The sequence below is a fragment of the Lepidochelys kempii genome, chromosome 10 (assembly GCF_965140285.1).
Source record: "Lepidochelys kempii isolate rLepKem1 chromosome 10, rLepKem1.hap1, whole genome shotgun sequence".
Classification (NCBI taxonomy): Eukaryota; Metazoa; Chordata; order Testudines; family Cheloniidae; genus Lepidochelys; species Lepidochelys kempii.
In genome coordinates, this window is record NC_136389.1 from 32,582,142 (window position 1) to 32,601,724 (window position 19,583).

At 51.5% G+C, this 19,583-nt stretch overlaps 1 protein-coding gene across 1 annotated transcript; it reads right to left on the reverse strand.

Moving 5' to 3' along the window:
- Window positions 1-971: 971 nt before the first annotated feature.
- PTX4 (pentraxin 4) lies at window positions 972-10,698 on the reverse strand. The gene is made up of 3 exons (XM_073361413.2): window positions 10,579-10,698; window positions 8,221-9,037; window positions 972-1,609 (listed from the first exon to the last, which is right to left on the reverse strand). The coding sequence occupies exons 1-3, from the start codon at window positions 10,696-10,698 to the stop codon at window positions 972-974; spliced, it is 1,575 nt and encodes a 524-aa protein (XP_073217514.1).
- Between the last annotated feature and the right edge of the window lie 8,885 nt (window positions 10,699-19,583).

Here is a 19,583-nt window from a genome sequence, read left to right on the forward strand (position 1 = left end):
AAAACTAACTGCAATAGACATTTGCGCCTCAGGTTGGAAATAGAATCCAAGAGCCTTTCCCCCAGGCTGCTGCACTTATATGCAGCTACAGCACCTTGGGCTAAGCTGGTGTTAGCTCCGTAGGGTTTGCTTAGGTCAGTATTCGGAGGGGAGCCCTTCCTGGAAAAGTGGGAGTTATCAGAAGCGGTATTTGCGGGAGACAGCCCGCTTTCCTCCATTTCGGGGCTACACCCATGCCCAGCATGATATTACGGGGCTGTATCTTGGATGAGATCTAAGACTAATTTCCGACCATTGCTGGGAATTAAAAATCCTGTGGCAGTTTCCATAAGTGCAGGGTGGCTGTGTTCCAGTTTGAATGCTCGCATTCTGTCTATCTAAATCCCATCTGAGGCTTTCATCTCTTGTCCTAATCTGGTGTGTGGTATTGCTGTGCACTACTGAACAGCTGCCATGCCACCCTGCCCCAATCCTCCCCAGAGCTGGCTGCATTGCACTGGTGGGAGAAGCGATTGCTGGGTCTTTGCTAAGGGTCTGGAAAAGCGCTGCAGGAGGAAAAGCAATACGACGCCGAGGTCAGGTATTGATATGAGCCGGCCTCTGGCTGATTATCCCTTTGGACACAGCCATCTCAGCATGGCTGGACCCTCAACACAGCTGCACTGATTTCTGGACTCAGTGAGGAGACATGAGCAATCACATGAAGAAGTTTCCATTAAATTGGCATGGAAAGCATTGAGTGATGCTTTTATGCCTCTCAGGATCTCCATGGCAATGGCTGTGTCAGTAGAGCCCCTAGCCTCTCATCCGATGGAGAAAAGGGCATTTTGCCTATTTAGCAGGGTGGAGAAAGTGTTCTGGCTCACAGGCATCACAAGCTGATGTTGATAACTGCCCGGCGGCATATGGACTCTGGGCTGCCCACGGTCTGTATTGCTGGGGACAGCCCAGGATGGGGCGTGCTTGGTTTACTAACAGTTTTCCAGGCAGGTGCAATTCACCTTCTGCACTGATCCATTCAGGGAGGAGACATCAGCCAACCTCAGGATGGTGCCACGGGGCAGGCCCTTCCCGATCGCTATGCTGGACACCTCCCCAGGCATCAGAGTGCGGTTCCAGATGGCAAAGCCAGCCAGGCGTCCCACAAAGGCTTCTGAGGGGTCAAACCCACCCCCAACCACATCCTGCTCCTGACCCAGAATGAGCGACCCACCAGGGGGGATCTCATAGCCCTCCTGGAACTTGGAGCCCGTGGATGCTAGTCTCCTGTCCACGTAGAACCAGTACTTGCCCTGGATGGAAGACCAGATGACACACATGTGGTGCCATCCGCCGTCCAGGACCCACCCCACCGGCAGCTCCCGGAAAGCTGGGTCACCAATGACGAAGTGGATGGAGGCTGGGGCCGCGGTGTTCCGGCCATGCAGGACAAGCTTGTTGTCATTCTCCTCTGTGGCGTAGGACAGGATGGTGCCCAGGGAGTGAGCGTGGGTGCTCACCCAGCTGCAGACTGACAGCTCGTGCAGGCTGGTCTGGAAGCCCTGGCCAAAGGTGGCAAAGTTTTCAGTGGAAGCGTTGGGGAAAAGCAGCATGGAATCCACATTGCAAACTGGAGAGGAGAGAGAGAAAGCCACAGTCATGCCTGTCTCGAGCGCGTGGGGCTGCTGCTCATGCCTGCACTGTGACGATGGACCAGCCTCCTGCCTCCCTTCCCCGCCCCGCCATAAGAACATAAAAATGGCCATACTGGGTCAGACCAAGGGTCCATCTAGCCCAGTATCCTGTCTGCCGACAGTGGCCAATGCCAGGTGCCCCAGAGGGAATGAACAGAACAGGTAATCACCCAGTGATCCATTCCCTGTCGCCCATTCCCAGCTTCTAGAAAACAGAGGCTAGACACACCATCCCTTCCCATCCTGATTCCTGGCTAACAGCCATTGATGGACCTAACCTCCATGAACTTATCTATTTCTTTTTTTAACCCTGTTATAGTCTTGGTCTTCACAACATCCTCTGGCAAAGAGTTCCACAGACTGACTGTGTGTTGTGTGAAAAAATACTTCCTTTTGTTTGTTTTAAACCTGCTGCCAATTAATTTCATTTGGTGACCCCTAGTTCTTGTGTTATGAAGAGGAGTAAATAACACTTCCTCATTTACTTTCTCCACACCAGTCATGATTTTATAGACCTCTATCATATACCCTCTTAGTCGTCTCTTTTCCGAGCTCAAAAGTCCCATTCTTATTAATCCTCCTCATATGGAAGCTGTTTCATACCCCTAATCATGTTTGTTGCTCTTTTCTGAACTTTTTCCAATTCCAATATATCTTTTTTGAGATGCGGTGACCACATCTGCATGCAGTATTCAAGATGTGGGCATACCCTGGATTTATACAGAAGCAATATGATATTTTCTGTCTTATTATCTATCCCTTTCCTAATGATTCCCAACACTCTGTTTGCTTTTATGACTGCTGCTGCACATTGAGTGAATGTTTTCAGAGAACTATCCACAATGACTCCAAGATCTCGTTCTTGAGTGGTAACAGCTAATTTAGACCCCATCATTTTATATGTATAGTTGGGATTATGTTTGCTAACATGCATTATTTTACATTTATTAACATTGAATTTCACCTGCCTTTTTGTTGCCCTGTCATCCAGTTTTGAGAGATCCTTTTGTAACCCTTCACAGTCTGCTTTGGACTTAACTATCTCGAGTAGTTTTGTATCATCTGCAAATTTTGCCACCTCACTGTTTGCCCCCTTTTCCAGATCATTTATGAATACGTTGAACTGCACTGGTCCCAGTACAGACTCCTGGTGGACACCACTATTTACCTCTCTCCATTCTGACAACTGACCATTTATTCCTTTGTTTCCTATCTTTTAACCAGTTACCAATCCATGAGAGGACCTTCCCTCTTATCCCATGACAGCTTACTTTGCTTAAGAGCCTTTGGTGAGGGACCTTGTCAAAGGCTTCCTGAAAATCTAAGTACATTATATCCACAGGATCACCCTTGCCCAGATGCTTGTTGACCCCCTCAAAGAATTCTAGCAGATTGGTGAGGCATGATTTCCCTTTATCAAAACCATAAACTTAAATCAAAACTCTTCCCCAACAAATAAAGTTTACCTATGTGTCTGACAATTTTGTTCTTTACTATAGTTTCAACCAGTTTGCCCAGTACTGAAGTCAGGCTTACCGGCCTGTTGTTGCTGGAATCACCTCTGGTGCCCTTTTTAAAAATTGGTGTCACATTAGCTATCCTCCAGTCATTTGGTACAGAGGCTGATTTAAATGATAGGTTACAGACGACAGTTAGTAGTTCTGCAATTTCACATTTGAGTTCCTTCAGAACTGTTGGGTGATACCATATGGTCCTGGTGACTTATTCCTGTTTGATGACCCCACCATAAGTGAGGGTCAGTCAAGGACTGCTCTCCCTGCCCCCACAGCTGTCTGAGCGCAGTGATCACACAGTTAGTCACCCTCCCTTTCACCTGGCATAGCTTTTCACCCACATATTTTTCCCCCACCCCACCTAGATAATAATCCCTAGTGCCTCCATCTGGGGAACCCCAGGTGCTTCATGAACATGACACACAGGGAGGCAAAAGGCCAGGTTTTCAGTGGCACAGAGTCGTTCTGGCCGCTCCGCAACTCAGATGAATCAGCCAGCAGGTGACTAACCCCAAGTCACACACAGAGTCTGTGCCAGAGCTGGGCCCAGCTAGAACCCAGCTCTCCTGATCCCCAGCCAGGGCCTGAGCCCCCAGGCCATCCTCCCACTCCTAGCAGGCACAATCACAGGCATGGCAGCACCTTGCATGACACAGAATTTGGGGCCATCAGTCCTTGTCCTAGAATGGCTCTGTTGGGGGTGACATGAGTGAGCTAGCTGGGGGGCAGCACCCCCAGCTCCACTCCCTCACTCAAATCCCACCAGCACAGTATAGCATGCTATCACTAACCTCCCCCGTGCCCTGAGCATCAGCCGGTGGAGAGCTAAGCTGGCCAGTGGAGACAGGATGCAGCCATGGATATTGTTATTTGCACTAATGATTCAGCCAGGAAGAGGCTGCACCCTCCTTGCAGGACCTGTCTGGTTGTCTCCTGCTCAACCCTGTGGAGTTCCAGGTGCCTTGAGCTGTCCTGCAAACCCCTGCTGAGTTGCTACTTCCCCAGCAGCATTTCAGTGAGGGCCTGTTGTTTTCAACAGAGCAACCCCCAGAGAGCCATGCCACTGACCCAGAGCAGGCCAGAAGTTCCCTGAGCTTGAACTATGAGAAATGTCACCAGCCCAGGAGAGTGTAGGCTCAGGTGGAGATGGATAGCCAGCATGCAGCTTCAGAAAGTCACTCCGGTGGGAATGATGCCTCTGTGGGCGCGTTATAACAACGATGTGGGTGGAACCAGACAATCAATCACTATGCCCTGGAATGAACTCACGCCGCAAACTGATCAAGACAAAAACCCTGCCCCACCTGGCGGCAAAGTGATCACTCCATGTCTGACCTCTCAGGCTTCGTCCTCAAAGGGAACCTGCACCACACCTTCCAAAGACAAGAGCCATAGGTTCTGATTCGGTGGGTGCTCCAGTGCTCAGCACCCATTGGCAGCCCCACCAATCAGCTCCTTCCCCTCCCCTCCAGCGCCTCCCGCCCGCTGCGTGGGGGAGGAGCGGAGGCAGGAAGAGGCGGAGCAAGGGTGGGAAGAGGTGGGGTGGGGGTGGGACCTTGGGGGAAGTGGTGGAGGAGCCTGGGGTAGAGCAGGGGTCGAGCATCCCCCGGGAAAACCAGAAAGTTGGCACCTGTGCTGGGAGCTTCAATTCATAACTTTGCTAGGGACTAAAAATCATGGACCTGATAAAGGCATTGGATTTGAGGCTTATTACAACAAACTGTAACTCACTAATCCCCCCCCTCCCCGTTTTTGTCAGATGACTACTGTGGTGTTAACGGGCCACTTCACCTTGAATGGTCCCTTGGACTTTGTGCTAACTACTTCTGCTAAACTATCTGTTCCACCTTGTATTTAGCTGTGACACTCTGAGAGCCTTTCCCAGCCCGGAGGAAGAGCTCCTTGTGGCTCGGAAGCCTCTCTCTCTCTCTCTCTCTCTCGCACAGGAGTGGGCCCAATAACAGATATCACCTCCCGCACCATGTCTCTCTGGGACCCACACGGCAACACCCATGTTGGCCCAGAGCTGGGCAGGGGCTGAACCTTTGTACAGCAACAGTGCCACCCAGTGGCTGCTCCACAGTGCCTCGTGCCTGCTCTGTTCTGACTGATAATGATGGCACTAGCTGGGGCGACAGCGAGAGTCTCCTGCCGGTGGATCCACGCAGCCTCATGGTTTAACTGGCTCAATGAACCCTCTACTCAGCCGGCTGTCCTCCTTTCCTCTGGTCGGGTCTATGTCACGGCCCTGTTTGATCTTGGAGAGGCCGTGGGGATGGAGGGAACAGGGGTGTGACACCTGTTTGGATGCAAAAGAAGAGACACAGCTCGGTCACGGCAATAGCTCAGGAGGTTGGGGAGACGGGATGATCTCTCAGCCCCTGCCAAGGAAAGATCCCCAAAGGCTGTGGGCATCCTAACAAGAAAGCATCACCAGGAATAGCTACCTCTGAGCTCATCCGTCCATCGGCCCCCAGCCCTCCCAGACACCATCTGTTTCTGGTGGAGCCAAAGGCCTGAACAAGAAGTTTAAACTTTATACAGGAGACAAGGGGGAGGCAGCGGAGGACCCTGAGTATTCAAGGCTGCAGAGAGATCAGGGAGGCTGAGGAAGGAACACAAGCCCAGAGGTGATGCAGCGACAGCAAAGACTCTGTTCAAGGAGCTTAGACAAGGAGGAGAGACAGGAGTCAGAGAGGCTGGGTGGTTGCGGTGGGTTTTTTGGTGGATGGGGCATCCTACCAGGGGCTTGTCCATTGAGGGAGAGGAGCCGGGGGAGGGAGGGACAGCGGGGGCTGGGGCCAAGGGCGGCTAGGTTTGCAGGTCAGAAGTGGAGATTAACTGAGAGATCTCAGAGTCCATGAACAGGATCCAGAAGGAGAGGGGGAGGGACTGGGGAAGGGGAGAAGTTCACACCATCTCTTGTCCAGCCCACCCTCTTCAGTGCCCACCCCCAACAGAGTGGGGTTCGGAAAGGCCCAGAGAGCAGCTTGCCTGGTGCACTGGGGATCCCCCTTACAGACCGAGCCTGAGCTTGGGATTCCAGGGAGAGCCCCCGTAGCAACGCTGCTGGTGAGACCCCTGAGCGACCCCCTCCAGCAGAGCCTGACGGCTCCACTGCTACATCTGCTAAGCATCCCCTCTCCCTCAGGGCTTCCCGCACAGCGCCCGGAGACTCTCCCCACTCTGGGCTCTCCACTTCTTGCTCTGTGATGGTGGGGACATGCTGCAGGGTAAGCAGTACTGAGGCCAGTCAAATCCAGAGGGAAAGAGAACTCAACAATCTAAGATCTGTCAGCTTTGCTGGGCATTGAGAGCCCAGCACTACACAGCTGCCTGTGAAACCCTGTCAGGGCGAGCAGAGAGATCCTGAACAGCACCGTCCGGTGCACATGGGAGCAGAATGATGCTAAGGCTGAGAGGGACCATAGAAACCCAACAGAAAATTCTGCTTCATGCACGTGGAAAAATATCAACACTCCCAACTTCCAACCCCCCCAGCACAATTCCCAGCCAGCTTGGCTGGTGCTTCAAAACCCAGCATGATCTATAAAAGAAGCCAAGTTGGTCCAGCACTTGTTGGGTGATGTGTGGCCAACCTTTCTGATGGGAACTGATGGGTAAGGTGGTTTATTTATGGTTGGTGTTTTAAGAATGACAACGCAACTGGACAGCTCGGCTGCTGAAATCTTTCAAAAATCTCTGCCCAGAGCATAGGGCCTGAATTCTCACTGACACTACAGCCATCTAGATTGCTCTGGCAGCGTAAAGGGGCCAGAAGGGGGCTGGGGGATTACATTTACACTGACGCACAGCCCCTTTACGCTGCCAGAACGGTACAAGGGTACCCTAGCACAACTGAGAATTCAGGCCTGGCCATGGACAACTTCAGCCCCAAAGGAATTTGTTTGCCAAAATTACGAGCAGCTGACAAAAGAGGAGTTAGACTGGAAGTTGTATGTTGCCCCAATCACCTATAGAAGGCGTTCCCAAGAACCTGCTGCAATGCAGCGTATGTGCCTATATCGCACGTGCCACATGTGCACAATTACGTATAAAAAGAATGTTAAAAAAACATAAGGACGGCTGCACTGGGTCAGCCCAATGGTCTATCCAGCCCAGGATCCTGTCTTCCAATAGTGGCCAGTGCCACGTGCTTCAGAGGGAATGAACAGAACAGAGCAATTTATCAAGTGATCCATCCCATCGCTCAGTCCCAGCTTCTGGCAGACAGAGGTTTAGGGACACCCAAAGCATGGGGCTTGCGTCCCTGACCAGCTTGGCTAATAGCCAGTGATGGACCTATCCTCTGTGAGCTTATCTAATTCCTTTTTGAACCCAGTTATAGTTTGGGCCAGCACTTGAAAATTAGGAAATATCAGATTTAGAGTTGCCCACGCAACCTTAATTTGGCCCCATGTGCAGAAAAATAGTACGTGATCATGTAATCAAAGTTCTAAGGCATATGGACAGAGGGGTGGATTAAGTTTACAAAGGCAACCACAGACCTGGCATTTCCTAACTTTCAAGTGCTGGATTTTGCAGCCTAAATAATGTAGGTCTTTTAACATAATTTTTTGTATGTAATTTCCTAGGTTATTTTTAAAAGGCAAAATAAAGCCAGATTCTATTATGTGCAACTAACACAACCTCCCCATCATGCATCAGTGTGTCAGGGCTTGAATCCTAAACCTTCAGCACTACATCGCAGCCTGCTACCATTTGACATGCAAGTCTAACGACATTAGCTAGCAGCAAGAGAAGGCTGTAATCCCATAGTGGGGAGAACGGTCTGTTGGCACCATGTGCTGGGTCCAGGGGATGGTCAGGAGGAGTCCAACCTAGTTCTCTCTCTTCCCGGGACAAAGAAAAGGCACCTCTCTAGCCTGAGGGGTTTTGGTCTGCTGAAGATCAAAGGCCTGCTGCAAGCAATGGAGGGCTGAGCTTTCCTTCTACAAAAGCACCCCCTAGCATAACATCATGTGGGTATGTGTGTTGGGGAGACAGAGAGAATGTAAAAGGTTTCAACATACTTGTGCCTGGCTTCTTGGGTGATGGTGATTGCAGCTGCTCTTGTGAGATCTGGGCCACCCTGCGGAGCTGCTGCCTGGCAGCTTGTGGCTCTGGCACAGTGGGGGTCTCTGGCTGTCTCTCCTGCCTGGGGGTCTTATTCCCATGGAACAGGCTACTCTGCAGCCCCCTCTTTGCAGCCTGGGCCAGGACCTGCTGCCTCTTCTCCTCCAGCTTCTTCCTTTGTTTGTGCTTGGCATGCAGCTTCTTCACGCTGTGTCCCTGGCTTCCCTCTGCCTCCAGCAGCTTGTCACGGGGTGTCTGGTTAAGTCGCTGGGCCACAGCCAGCTCATGGTGCCCAGATGCCAGGATCTCCTTGTGCAGCGTGTTCTTCAGCCGCTGCTCCAGAGCCTCCAGTTTGGTTCCCTGGCTCCTACTGGCCTCCCGCAGGCTCTCCAGCTCTTTCTGTAGGGTGTTCCTGCTGGCGTGCAGGGTGGTGAGGTCTGCCACGTGGCTTGCAGTCTGCAGAGTTAGGTTGGACAGGAGAACGCTCTGCTGCAGCCTCTCCCCAGAGCTCTGCTTGTGGCTTTCGCTCAGGGACTCAGCCAACGAGGAGAGTTTAGAGTTTAGCTTTTTGGTTCTTTTCTGTAGCTTCTTCATCCAGATTTTCAAAGAGCCCAGGTCCTCCTGCAGGGCGGCATGTGACACGTTGAGAGCAGCCGTGATGGTGTCGTACTGATCCGCCAGGTGCCGGAACCTGGTGTCGATGTTGTAGGAAATGTTGTAGTTCCCGGCGATCCCCTGGAGATGCAGCAGTGTCACCTCCTGAAACCGCCGAAACTGCAAGACACCCAGAACCCTGAATGATTCCCAGCACTTAGATCAGGGATCATTTCTGGGCAGGGCTGCCGAACGCAGGCTAATCAACCCTCCACAACCCCAGGGACTTAAGCAACCCTTGGACCGCTGGGGAAACTGACACACAAGCATTAAGGGCTAAACTTTTACAAAGGGCCTCTAATTGCGGTTGCTTTGGTTATGGTCAGCTCCCACTGACTGCAGTTTGGAACCAGCCCCAAAGGGGTCTCACACTGAGCACCCTCACCCAGAGGCACCACAAATCTGATGCCACTTTTGTAACTAAAGCCAAAATCTAGGGTTCAACAAGGCCCCCCAGTGTGGCAGTGGCAGAGCTGGGCTTGGAATCCAGCCCTTATCTACATAACCAGACCTCTCCAGATGAAATTCAGCCATTGGGTGAGTCACGGAGTCTAGAGAAACCAGGTATTGCCTTCACACAGGACTGCCTGCTGGAAAATGCAAAATAATATCAAAATGCCCCGTAACTCAGATTCACATTGCCCTTTATAGCTCGCAGGCCGCTAACCCAGACACTTCCCAGGAACTCAGCCCGCTCTCTGACTGGGGACTCTCTCCTGCCCTCGCTGGAGACTGGATTCGATAACCTAATCAGTGTTCTCCCATTTCTAGTTTCTGGGACACTATGTACATGTGATCCATACACACATCATAGAAACAGGATCATTCACTCTTTGGTCATTGCAACCCTGACTCTTTGCTTGTGTCATCCCCTGGAATCCCCGACATCCAAGCCCAGGGGGTCCCCAGCCAAATCTTCACAGGACAGAGACATTTATCCCAGCAGTCCTGTCCTTTGATAAGTCACAAAGGGGGCCTGGATCTGCTGTGCAAATCAGTGAGCCAGTGCCCTGTTGTTGGCACTTTCCTCAGCAGAGACCAACAGCATTCAAAAGTGAACCCCTAAAGCTTGACCCTTTGATCTAAAGTTAGACACCTCAAGAAACAGTCTGATCTGTTGTGGTGCCGAGCAGCCAGCAGCTCCCAGAGATCTAGCTGGGAAAACGCTGGCTACGTATCTCTAATGGCTATCACACAGACTCATACATCTGCCCAGACATTACAGTCTCCTCTAGGACAACAGAGAGTCAAGACTCAGGCAAACTCCAGGCAAAGAGAAGGGAAGTTTAGCTTGAGTAAAAACCGTGTAAGTAAAGGGTGTTGATGTTCTGTATATTCCGGGGCTGCCCCACCACCCCGCCCCGGGCAGAAGCCCTGAGTCCCAGCAGGCAGGCCCGGCTCTCGAACTTCTGAAGATTATCATATGCGGCTCAGAAGGTCAGTAAGTTTGGCCACCCCAATATATTACATCCATATACTTCTACAGGTAAGTTCCAGTGCTGGGCCAGCTGGTGAGACAGGTACTGTAGGAACACATGGATAGACATGCTGATATCAGAGGGATACACTGCAGACCCTTTGGAGTAAGTAGGTCTGACTCCTAATGAAGTCAGTAGGATTTGGCCCCGTCTGTCCAATAGCAAAGAGTCATGAATATTCACCTGCTCCTCGAGTCGCCTAAACCTTTCAAAGAATGGCTTTCTCTGCTCCCTGGTCCCGGCCTCCTGCAGCAGACTCCCCTGCAGACACACAGCAGCAAGAAGAAGGCAAACGGGCAGCATTTTCCTCGCCCAGCGCGTTCAGCAGCAGAGAGCCGGGTGTCGCAGATCCTTCTGGTAGCTCTTGAATTGGAAGAATGACTTTGGTTCAGTGTCTGGCTTCTGTATTCTCCTCTGCATCTCTCTCTCGGGTTTTTGTGGCTGATCTCACTGGTTTCCCCTTCTGATGCAAGGGGCTCATGTTCCTCCCACCAGGCAAAAAGCAGTCTGTGGTTTCTCCTCAAAATAGATGAGATATGCAGTCTCCCCTAGCATTCCCCGGGAGCCACGTTTAGCACAGAAGGCAGTGCTTTTTTCAGGATCAAGCCGGCTGGCGCAGGGGCTCAGCTGATGGTTTGTACTGGGGGAAGGGCAGTGTTTGCACCGCTCCTGTTTATACAAGCACTTGACACCCCCTGGCCCAGAGTCAGCTGTGCTGGTTTATGTCCCATGGAAAATCTCTGCATGCAGGAGGCCAGATGGGTTTTGCAGAAGTGCGTGGGGCCCATATCCCGCCCTGCTGTCTCCTGCTGGCGCTCCCCTTGGTTTGAGCCGAATCAGCAACTTTTACTGATGGCTTCCACTCAGCACAGCTCACCAAGACATTAATAACAGACCCAGCAGCCATGGTCACCAGTAGATCTTGGTCTACATGCACCAGAGCAGGGCTATATTTGCACCAACACTGTTTTCCCTGCAAAGGCTCCAGGCCAGGCCTGCTGGGCCTCCCAGCTGCCCGGGATCAAGGGGCTGCTTCCTGCTGAGCATGTCCTGGGAGCTGGAGGCAGGAGGAGCAGCAGATGCTCAGCACCTCCCAGCACGGGTTCAGCAGGCCTTAAAGCACAAGATTCCCATGTATCTTCAGGCAGAGCTGCAGTCTTTTTTGGTGCAGTCAAATTCCCCGGATTGCAATAAAAACCAACTCCTCTATTGTGAGATGGGGGGTAGGGAAGCCAAAGAATGGGGCTGCCCTGCTTGGGGATAACAATCATCCATGCTAGCTGACCATCATTGCCTCTTCAGGTGGGCCAGGGGTAAAAGAAACACAATGATATGAAAGAAGGGAGACTTTCCGTACAGTCACATCAGCTCTAATGGACAATATGGACCCTTGCTGGAGGCCTGTGGCCCAAGATCCTTTGCTCCCTGTTTGCATTACGAGGAAGGGCCCTGCCTTTGAAACCAAGCCCATGAGACGTGACCAGGGAATGCGAGCTGAACTTCCTAACTGTCAAGAGAGGAGGCACGGCAGCAATGAGCCAAGTCTAGAAGCAAGGGAGAGAGGGGAAATCTGCCACGCCAGCCAGAACCAGTGGCAAGCAGGCCCAAGGCTGAGGAGCCCGAAAGCAGAGCAACCCTTCCATGGACAAAGAGCAAATCAGCTAGCGGGTGTTGTCAAGGTTCCTCCCCCACTCTGAACTCTAGGGTACAGATGTGGGGACCTGCATGAAAAACCTCCTAAGCTTATCTTTACCAGCTTAGGTCAAAACTTCCCCAAGGTAACAAATATTACCCCCGTTATCCTTGGAATGGCCGCTACCACCACCAAACTAATACTGGTTACTGGGGAAGAGCTGTTTGGACGCGTCCTTCCCCCCAAAATACTTCCCAAAACCTTGCACCCCACTTCCTGGACAAGGTTTGGTAAAAAGCCTCACCAATTTGCATAGGTGACCACAGACCCAGACCCTTGGATCTTAAGAACAATGAACAATCCTCCCAACACTTGCACCCCCCCTTTCCTGGGAAATGTTGGATAAAAAGCCTCACCAATTTGCATAGGTGACCACAAACCCAAACCCTTGGATCTGAGAACAATGAAAAAGCATTCAGTGTTTTACAAGAAGACTTTTAATAAAAATTAGAAGTAAATAGAAATAAAGAAATCCCCCCTGTAAAATCAGAATGGTATATATCTTACAGGGTAATTAGATTAAAAAACATAGAGAACCCCTCTAGGCAAAACCTTAAGTTACAAAAAAGATACACAGACAGAAATAGTTATTCTATTCAGCACAATTCTTTTCTCAGCCATTTAAAGAAATCATAATCTAACACATACCTAGCTAGATTACTTACTAAAAGTTCTAAGACTCCATTCCTGTTCTGTCCCCGGCCAAGAGGACTACAGACAGACACACAAACCCTTTGTTTCTCTCCCTCCTCCCAGCTTTTGAAAGTATCTTGTCTCCTCATTGGTCATTTTGGTCAGGTGCCAGCGAGGTTACCTTTAGCTTCTTAACCCTTTACAGGTGAGAGGAGCTTTCCCCTGGCCAGGAGGGATTTCAAAGGGGTTTACCCTTCCCTTTATATTTATGACACGCCCCCCAAATCTCAGCTAGGGTGAAACACTGGCTGGGATTTCTTCCTGGAGCTCTAGGAAAACAGAGTTAATAAGACACATGCATCTCTAAATATACTACCAAGTACATAAAGACTAACAATATTTTCCACATCTCAAGGACGATTTTAACCAGTTGATTCTGGGAAACTTTCACGGGAGAGTGCATCAGCCACTTTGTTAGAAGCTCCTGAGATGTGTTGGATGTCGAAATCAAAATCTTGGAGAGCTAAACTCCACCGAAGAAGTTTTCTGTTAGTTTCTTTGACGGTGTGAAGCCACTTTAGTGCAGCATGGTCGGTTTGCAGGTGGAAACGCCGTCCCCAAACATATGGGCGTAGCTTTTCCAGAGCGTAGACAATGGCATAACATTCTTTTTCAGTGACTGACCAGTTGCTTTCCCTCTCAGACAGTTTTTTGCTGAGAAACACTACAGGGTGGAATTCTTGATCAGGTCCTTTCTGCATTAAAACTGCTCCCACACCACGCTCGGATGCATCTGTGGTTACTAGGAACGGTTTGTCAAAGTCTGGGGCCCTTAGTACAGGGTCAGACATGAGTGTCGCTTTAAGCTTGTTAAAGGCCTTCTGACACTTTCCGGTCCACTGAACAGCATTTGGCTGTTTCTTTTTGGTTAGGTCTGTCAGTGGGGCAGCGATTTGGCTGTAGTGCGGTACAAATCGTCTGTAATAACCGGCCAAGCCTAAGAAGGATTGAACTTGTTTCTTTGACTTTGGGACAGGCCACTTTTGGATAGCATCCACTTTGGCCTGTAGGGGGCTGATAGTTCCTTGACCCACCTGGTGTCCAAGGTAAGTCACTCTGTTTAGGCCTATTTGACACTTCTTAGCCTTAACAGTTAGTCCTGCCTCCCTTATGCGCTCAAGGACTTTTTGTAGATGTTCCCGGTGGTCTGCCCAGGAATCCGAAAATATGGCCACATCGTCAAGGTAGGCGACTGCATATTCTCCTAATCCCGCTAGGAGACCATCTACAAGTCTTTGGAAAGTGGCGGGTGCATTTCGCAGCCCGAAAGGGAGTACATTAAATTCATACAGCCCGAGATGTGTGATGAAGGCTGACCTTTCCTTGGCAGATTCATCTAGCGGTAGCTTCTTAACCCTTTACAGGTGAGAGGAGCTTTCCCCTGGCCAGGAGGGATTTCAAAGGGGTTTACCCTTCCCTTTATATTTATGACAGGTGTAAACCCTGCTTCCTCCTGCTAACAGCACTAGGGACAGGATTGGGCCCAATGCCTATTCCATGTGCTGCAGGGGGACATGCAGGGAGCACTATACTCTGTGTGGGGCCAGTGCCACAGAAACCTGTATTCCTTGCTCCTTGCCGCCTCCTCCTCTCTCTGTGATCCAGGGCAGAAGTCACCAGGTGAGAGCCAAGCATTCTGCAACTTTTGTGTGTGTGTATTGGGGGGTGGGGGGGGTGGGGAGCATGGAGCACCTCCATCCCACCCCGAGCCTCCTTGTGGCAGCAGGTGGTCCTGCAGCCTGGAGCACATCAGTCCCACTGCAAGACTTGGCCTGTGACCTTTCTCAGCTGAGGTTGTCAAGCAGAGTTTCACTGGTTCTCTCTCAGGAGTCAGGTATTTTAGAGGCCTTAATTCTGGAGCCCAGGGACAGGCAAACTGCCAACTGAACGCCGAGGCGCCTGATGCTCCCAGCTGCTAGTCCCTCTCTGTCCACTGTGGCATCAGCTGGCCTTTGGTAGCTGGGGATGGGTGGAAGGTCTCTCCTGTGGCAGGTTGTGGCTTCTCTCTTCCCCGGTCAGGACATGGCTCAGTGAGCAGAGACTCCTCTTCATGGGCAGGGGAATTCGGTGTGCCCAGGTGAGGCCCTCCTGGCTCTGCTTCGCCCACTCATCCTGCAACCTTCTCTCTCAGGGCACGATGACACTGCAATCGCTCCTCAGCCTGCAGCTTGGGTAGACATGCCCATGCCAGCTTCACCCACCTTGGCGCAGCTAAAACCAGTGAGCACTGTATGTCCTCAGGGTCCCCTCCCCAGTGTGCTTACACAGCACACACTGAAGCCCGGGCCCCTGTACAGTAACTCCTCACTTAACACCATCCCGGTTAACATTGTTATGTCACTGATCAATGAGAAAACATGCTCGTTTAAAGTTGCACAATGCTCCCATATAACTTAGTTTGGCAGCCTCCTGCTTTGTCCACTGCTTGCAGGAAGAGCAGCCCGTTGGAGCTAGCTGGTGGGGGCTTGGCACCAGGGTGGACCAGCAGCCCCCCTATCAGCTCCCCTAAGTTCCCTGTGTGGCAGCTGCCCAGCAAATTACCAATTGCCGGGCAGTTCAGGTGTCCCTCGTACCACTGCCGTGTGCTGCTCCTACCCTCTGCCTTGGAGCTGCTCCCGGGAGCCTCCTGCTTGCTGTGTAGAGGAGCGGGGGAGAAAGAGGGGTGCTAATGTCAGGGTGTCCCCCTCCCCCTGCTCCTGTACCCCACCTCCACAAAACAGAGAGGTGGATGACAGGGCTCAGGACAGAGGGAGCTTACTGGCAGCAGCTGCTGTCTCAACTTGCTGATCTACTTAAAAAGGTAGTGTGGGGTCAGGGTACTTAGATTGGGGTCAGGGTACTTAAAGGGGCAATGCACATTTCTCTCACACACATGGTGTGTGTCTCTGTCTCACTCTCACACACACACACATGCACTTCCCCCCGCACTTTGGAAAGTGGAGGGAGTGGTGTGCTCCAGCGGGATAGCCTGGGTTCATCACCACTTTCAGTTTCCAATATTTGCAGCCACAGCCATGCTGTGTCTCCTCCCTCCATTCGTGCTGCCTTGTAGAATGTGAGGCCACAATAACAACAAAGTGTTAACCCTTGAGGGCTTAGCCAATTGCTAGTTCATCATTTAGCAATAAGGCATTCCCTGGGAAATATCCCACCCTCTTCCACCCTCTGACTCCACCACCTTAACCAAGCTTCACAATCATCATTGCTATGTACAGTATTAAATTGTTTGTTTAAAGCTTATACTGTATATATGTGCATATATATATATATATTATAGTCTTTTGTTTGGCAAAAAAATTTCCCTGGAACCTAACGCCCCCCAATTTACATTAATTCTTATGGGGAAATTGGATTCGCTTAACATCGTTTTGCTTAAAGTAGCATTTTTCAGGAACATAACTACAACCTTAAGCGAGGAGTTACTGTAGCTACACGGCTGTTTTTAGCCATGCTAGCACCGGCATGTCTCCCCAGGCAGCAGTCATACCTCAGTTTGCAGTGTATACATACCTACAAAGTACGTCTGTCTGTTTTGCTGTGCAGGAGGACTTCTGATCCCTTCTCCTTAGGGAGACCTGGAATAGGTCCAGTCAGCTGCCTCTCCCTTGCGGCTGACTCCCAAGACATCTGATTGGCTTGTGTCTTCTTGCCCCGACCCCCACCCCGCTGTGCCCCATTACACAAGTTCCAGGGGTTCTTTTCTCAAAGGGATGGCAAAGCCAGACATCATAGAGCCGGTGATCCTTGGCTGGCCTCTTTGCAGCTTCTGATCCCAGTCCCATCATGCTTGAGGGATCAAAGAGCCTTCAGCTGCCATCTCATTTGCACGCATTTCCTTGTCAGAGTTTCTGGGTGAGAGAGAAACCGAGACTGCATGTGCAAAACATAAAGCAATTGTTTTCCAGTGTAATCAGTGGCGGATTAGCCACTGGGACCCCTGCTCAGGTGTCCGGGCCAACTAGCGGCCCCCTTTCAGGGCGTGGGGGCTTGACCCTCTTCGCCTGCCCAGCACTCCTCCTGGGGAGCGGGATCAGGGCACAGGGGCTTGCCCCGCTCCCCCCACCGACCTGGTGCTCCTGCCAGGGAGCAAGGTCAGGGTGCGGTGGCTTCCCCTACCCGCCAGGTGCTCCTGCTGGAGAGCTGGGGAAGCCCCCATGCCCTGACCCAACTCTCTGGCACAAGTGCCAGGCGGGCGGGACAGGGCAAGCTCCCACGCCCCGACCCTGCTCCCAGCAGGAGCTCCGGGGGAGGCAGGGGAGACTGCAGGCAGAAGGGGTGGGGAGAGGCCCCCACTTTCTCTGGCCCAGGGCCCCACAAACCCCAATCCACGTTGGTCCCTTCCTTCTTGCTGCCAAGTCTTACACCCTTCTACAAGGAATGCAGTGACCGTTCAACACCAAGAAGCCAAATCAATGCTTCAGATGGCCAGAGTATTTTGTGTATGTGTGTGTTTAATTTTGCAGTCCCGTGCTGTTCTTCGCACAAAAAAGTGGGCAGTGACAGCGCAGAACCAAAGTGTATTTTCAAGGTGCTAAAACAAAACCCCATAAAACATGGCTGATTAAAAAGGAGGAAATTACACTTCCAACCACACCGCCTACCAATGGAAGAATTCTTCCGTTGACCTGGCTGTGTCTATGCTGGGGGTTAGGTCAACTGAACTTCAGCACTCAAAGTGTAAATGCTTCAACCCCTGAGCGAAGTAGCTAGCTTGATCTAATTTTTCAGTATAGACAAGGCCGTAATCTGAGGTTGATTTCAGTTTAGAGCAATGTGATTCTGGGATATGTAGTCCAGACGAACTACCAGGGCTAGCCAGGAATTTGGGGAAGAGGGACAGTTGTGTATAAGGTCCCTTTCCAGTGTGATCTTGGGAGGGAATAGGATCTCTCTTGTTCTTTGGAAGGATGAATCAGAGATCCAGATGGACAGGGGTAGTCAATTAGTTTTTGTCCGGGTCCAAATTTCTTGGTCAAGGGTCCAAGGTTAAGACTTCAGAGAAACATTTTTCACACCGCAAATGCCCTGTTCAACAAACACACCCAATGCTGTGTAACATACCCAGGGCCTATTGCTTATATTTTGAGTGCATTAAATGAAAAATAAAATCAAGACACTGTGTAAGCTAAAAATAACCTCCAAGAAAGATGTCATAAATTACATTACAGACTTTGAGAAAGTACATAGATAAAATGTCAAATAGATGCAAATATTGGCATTAAAACACTTTTAGACAACTACTTTAAGTTTTGCTTTTGTTTTGAGTTTACAAAGAGTATGAACTTTGGTTTTGTCAAATAAAATTATTGTAAGTATATAACCCCCTGATTGCCCCCCACCCAGCTCCCTTCCCCTAACACCCTGATGCCCAGCCCCCCCCCCCCCCCTTCAGCTTAGGGTTACTATAGTTCAAGTTCCCAAAAAAGAGAACACTTCTGGTAGGGTAGAGTTGGTGGGTGATGGAGGGGGTATTTGAGTTGTGCGGGGGGGGGGGGGTGTTGTACTGGGAGGGTGTGTGTGTACTGGGAGGTGGTATTTGGAGGAGGTGGGAGGAGTGCGTGTGAACTGTGAGGAGGTATTTGGGGGGTGCTAGAGGGGTGTGTGTATAATGGTAGGATATATGGGGGTGCTGAGGGCATATGTGAGTGGTACTGGAGGAGATATTTGGGGTGCTGGAGTGTGTGTACTGAAAAGGGGTATATGGGGTGCTGGAGGAGGTATTTGGGGGTGCAGGAGGGGTGTGTGTACTGGGAGAAGGTATTTGGGGGTGCTGAAGGGGTGTGTGTGTACTGGGAAGGGCATTTGCGGGTTGCTAGAGGAGTGTGTATGTGTACTAGGAGGCCATATTTGGGGGTGCTGGAGTGGCTATTTGGGGATGCTGGAGGGGTGTGTGTGTACTGGGAGGCATATTTGGGGGGAGTGTGAGGGGTGCGTGTGTACTGGGAAGGGTATTTGGGGTTCATGGGGGGCTGTGTACTGGGAGGGTATTTGGGAGTGTGTGAGGGGTGTGTATGTATTGAGTGGGAGTATTTGGGGAGTGCTGGAGGGGTGTGTGTGTACTGGAAGGAGTATTTCAGGGTGCATGAGGGCTGTGTGTGTATTGGGAGGGAGTATTTGGGGGTGAGTGTGTACTGGGAGGGGTATTTGGGGGTGTGTGTGTACTGGGAGGGGTATTTGGGGGGTGCGTGCGGGAGGATGCACTGGGAGGGAGAATTGGGGGGTGTGTGTGTACTGGGAGGGAGTATTTGGGGGTGCCGGCAGGTGTATTTGCGTGGTGCTGAGGGGGTAACTGCAGCCTCACACTCGAGGTGGGGGGCAGTGTCTCTCCCTGTCATGGTGACAAGGTGGGTGGTACAGGCCTGGGATGCCGCCAGCCTGTCAGTCAGTGACTCCCTGTGGGCCTCTCCCCCACCCCAGGGCAGGGAGCCGGGGTCTGGCCCTGTCACCTCTCCTAGCCAGGCTCTGAGGTCAGGTGGCCCAGCCAAGAGGTACTTGGCAGCTCCGCTTACTTGGTGGTCCCAGCTCCCCCCAACTCCGCTCCTCCCCCATCGCCTGCCCACCCCACCCAGAGAGGCTCCTGCAGCCCCACTCACTGAGCCTGGACACCAGCGCCTGCTCTTTCGCCTACGTGGCCACTCACCCTATCCCTGAGCTGTTGCCAGCTGGTAGAGGATGGAGCATGTGGGGCTGCGGACACGCTGTGTCCCGCAGCCAGCCCCAGCCACCCACCCCGGGCTGGAGAGGCCCTGCTCCACATGGCTCTGTGTGTGTGTCAATGGACTGTGCGTCAGTGTGGGTGTCT

Bases quoted from the DNA above. Each gene is read 5' to 3' on its own strand.
- PTX4 (XM_073361413.2), bottom strand. From the start codon at position 10,698: ATGCTGCCCGTTTGCCTTCTTCTTGCTGCTGTGTGTCTGCAGGGGAGT. The intron at 9,038-10,578 runs GTGAATATTCAT...GGTGTCTTGCAG, and splicing joins TTAGGCGACTCGAGGAGCAG to TTTCGGCGGTTTCAGGAGGT. The intron at 1,610-8,220 runs GTATGTTGAAAC...TCTCCTCTCCAG, and splicing joins ACCCAAGAAGCCAGGCACAA to TTTGCAATGTGGATTCCATG.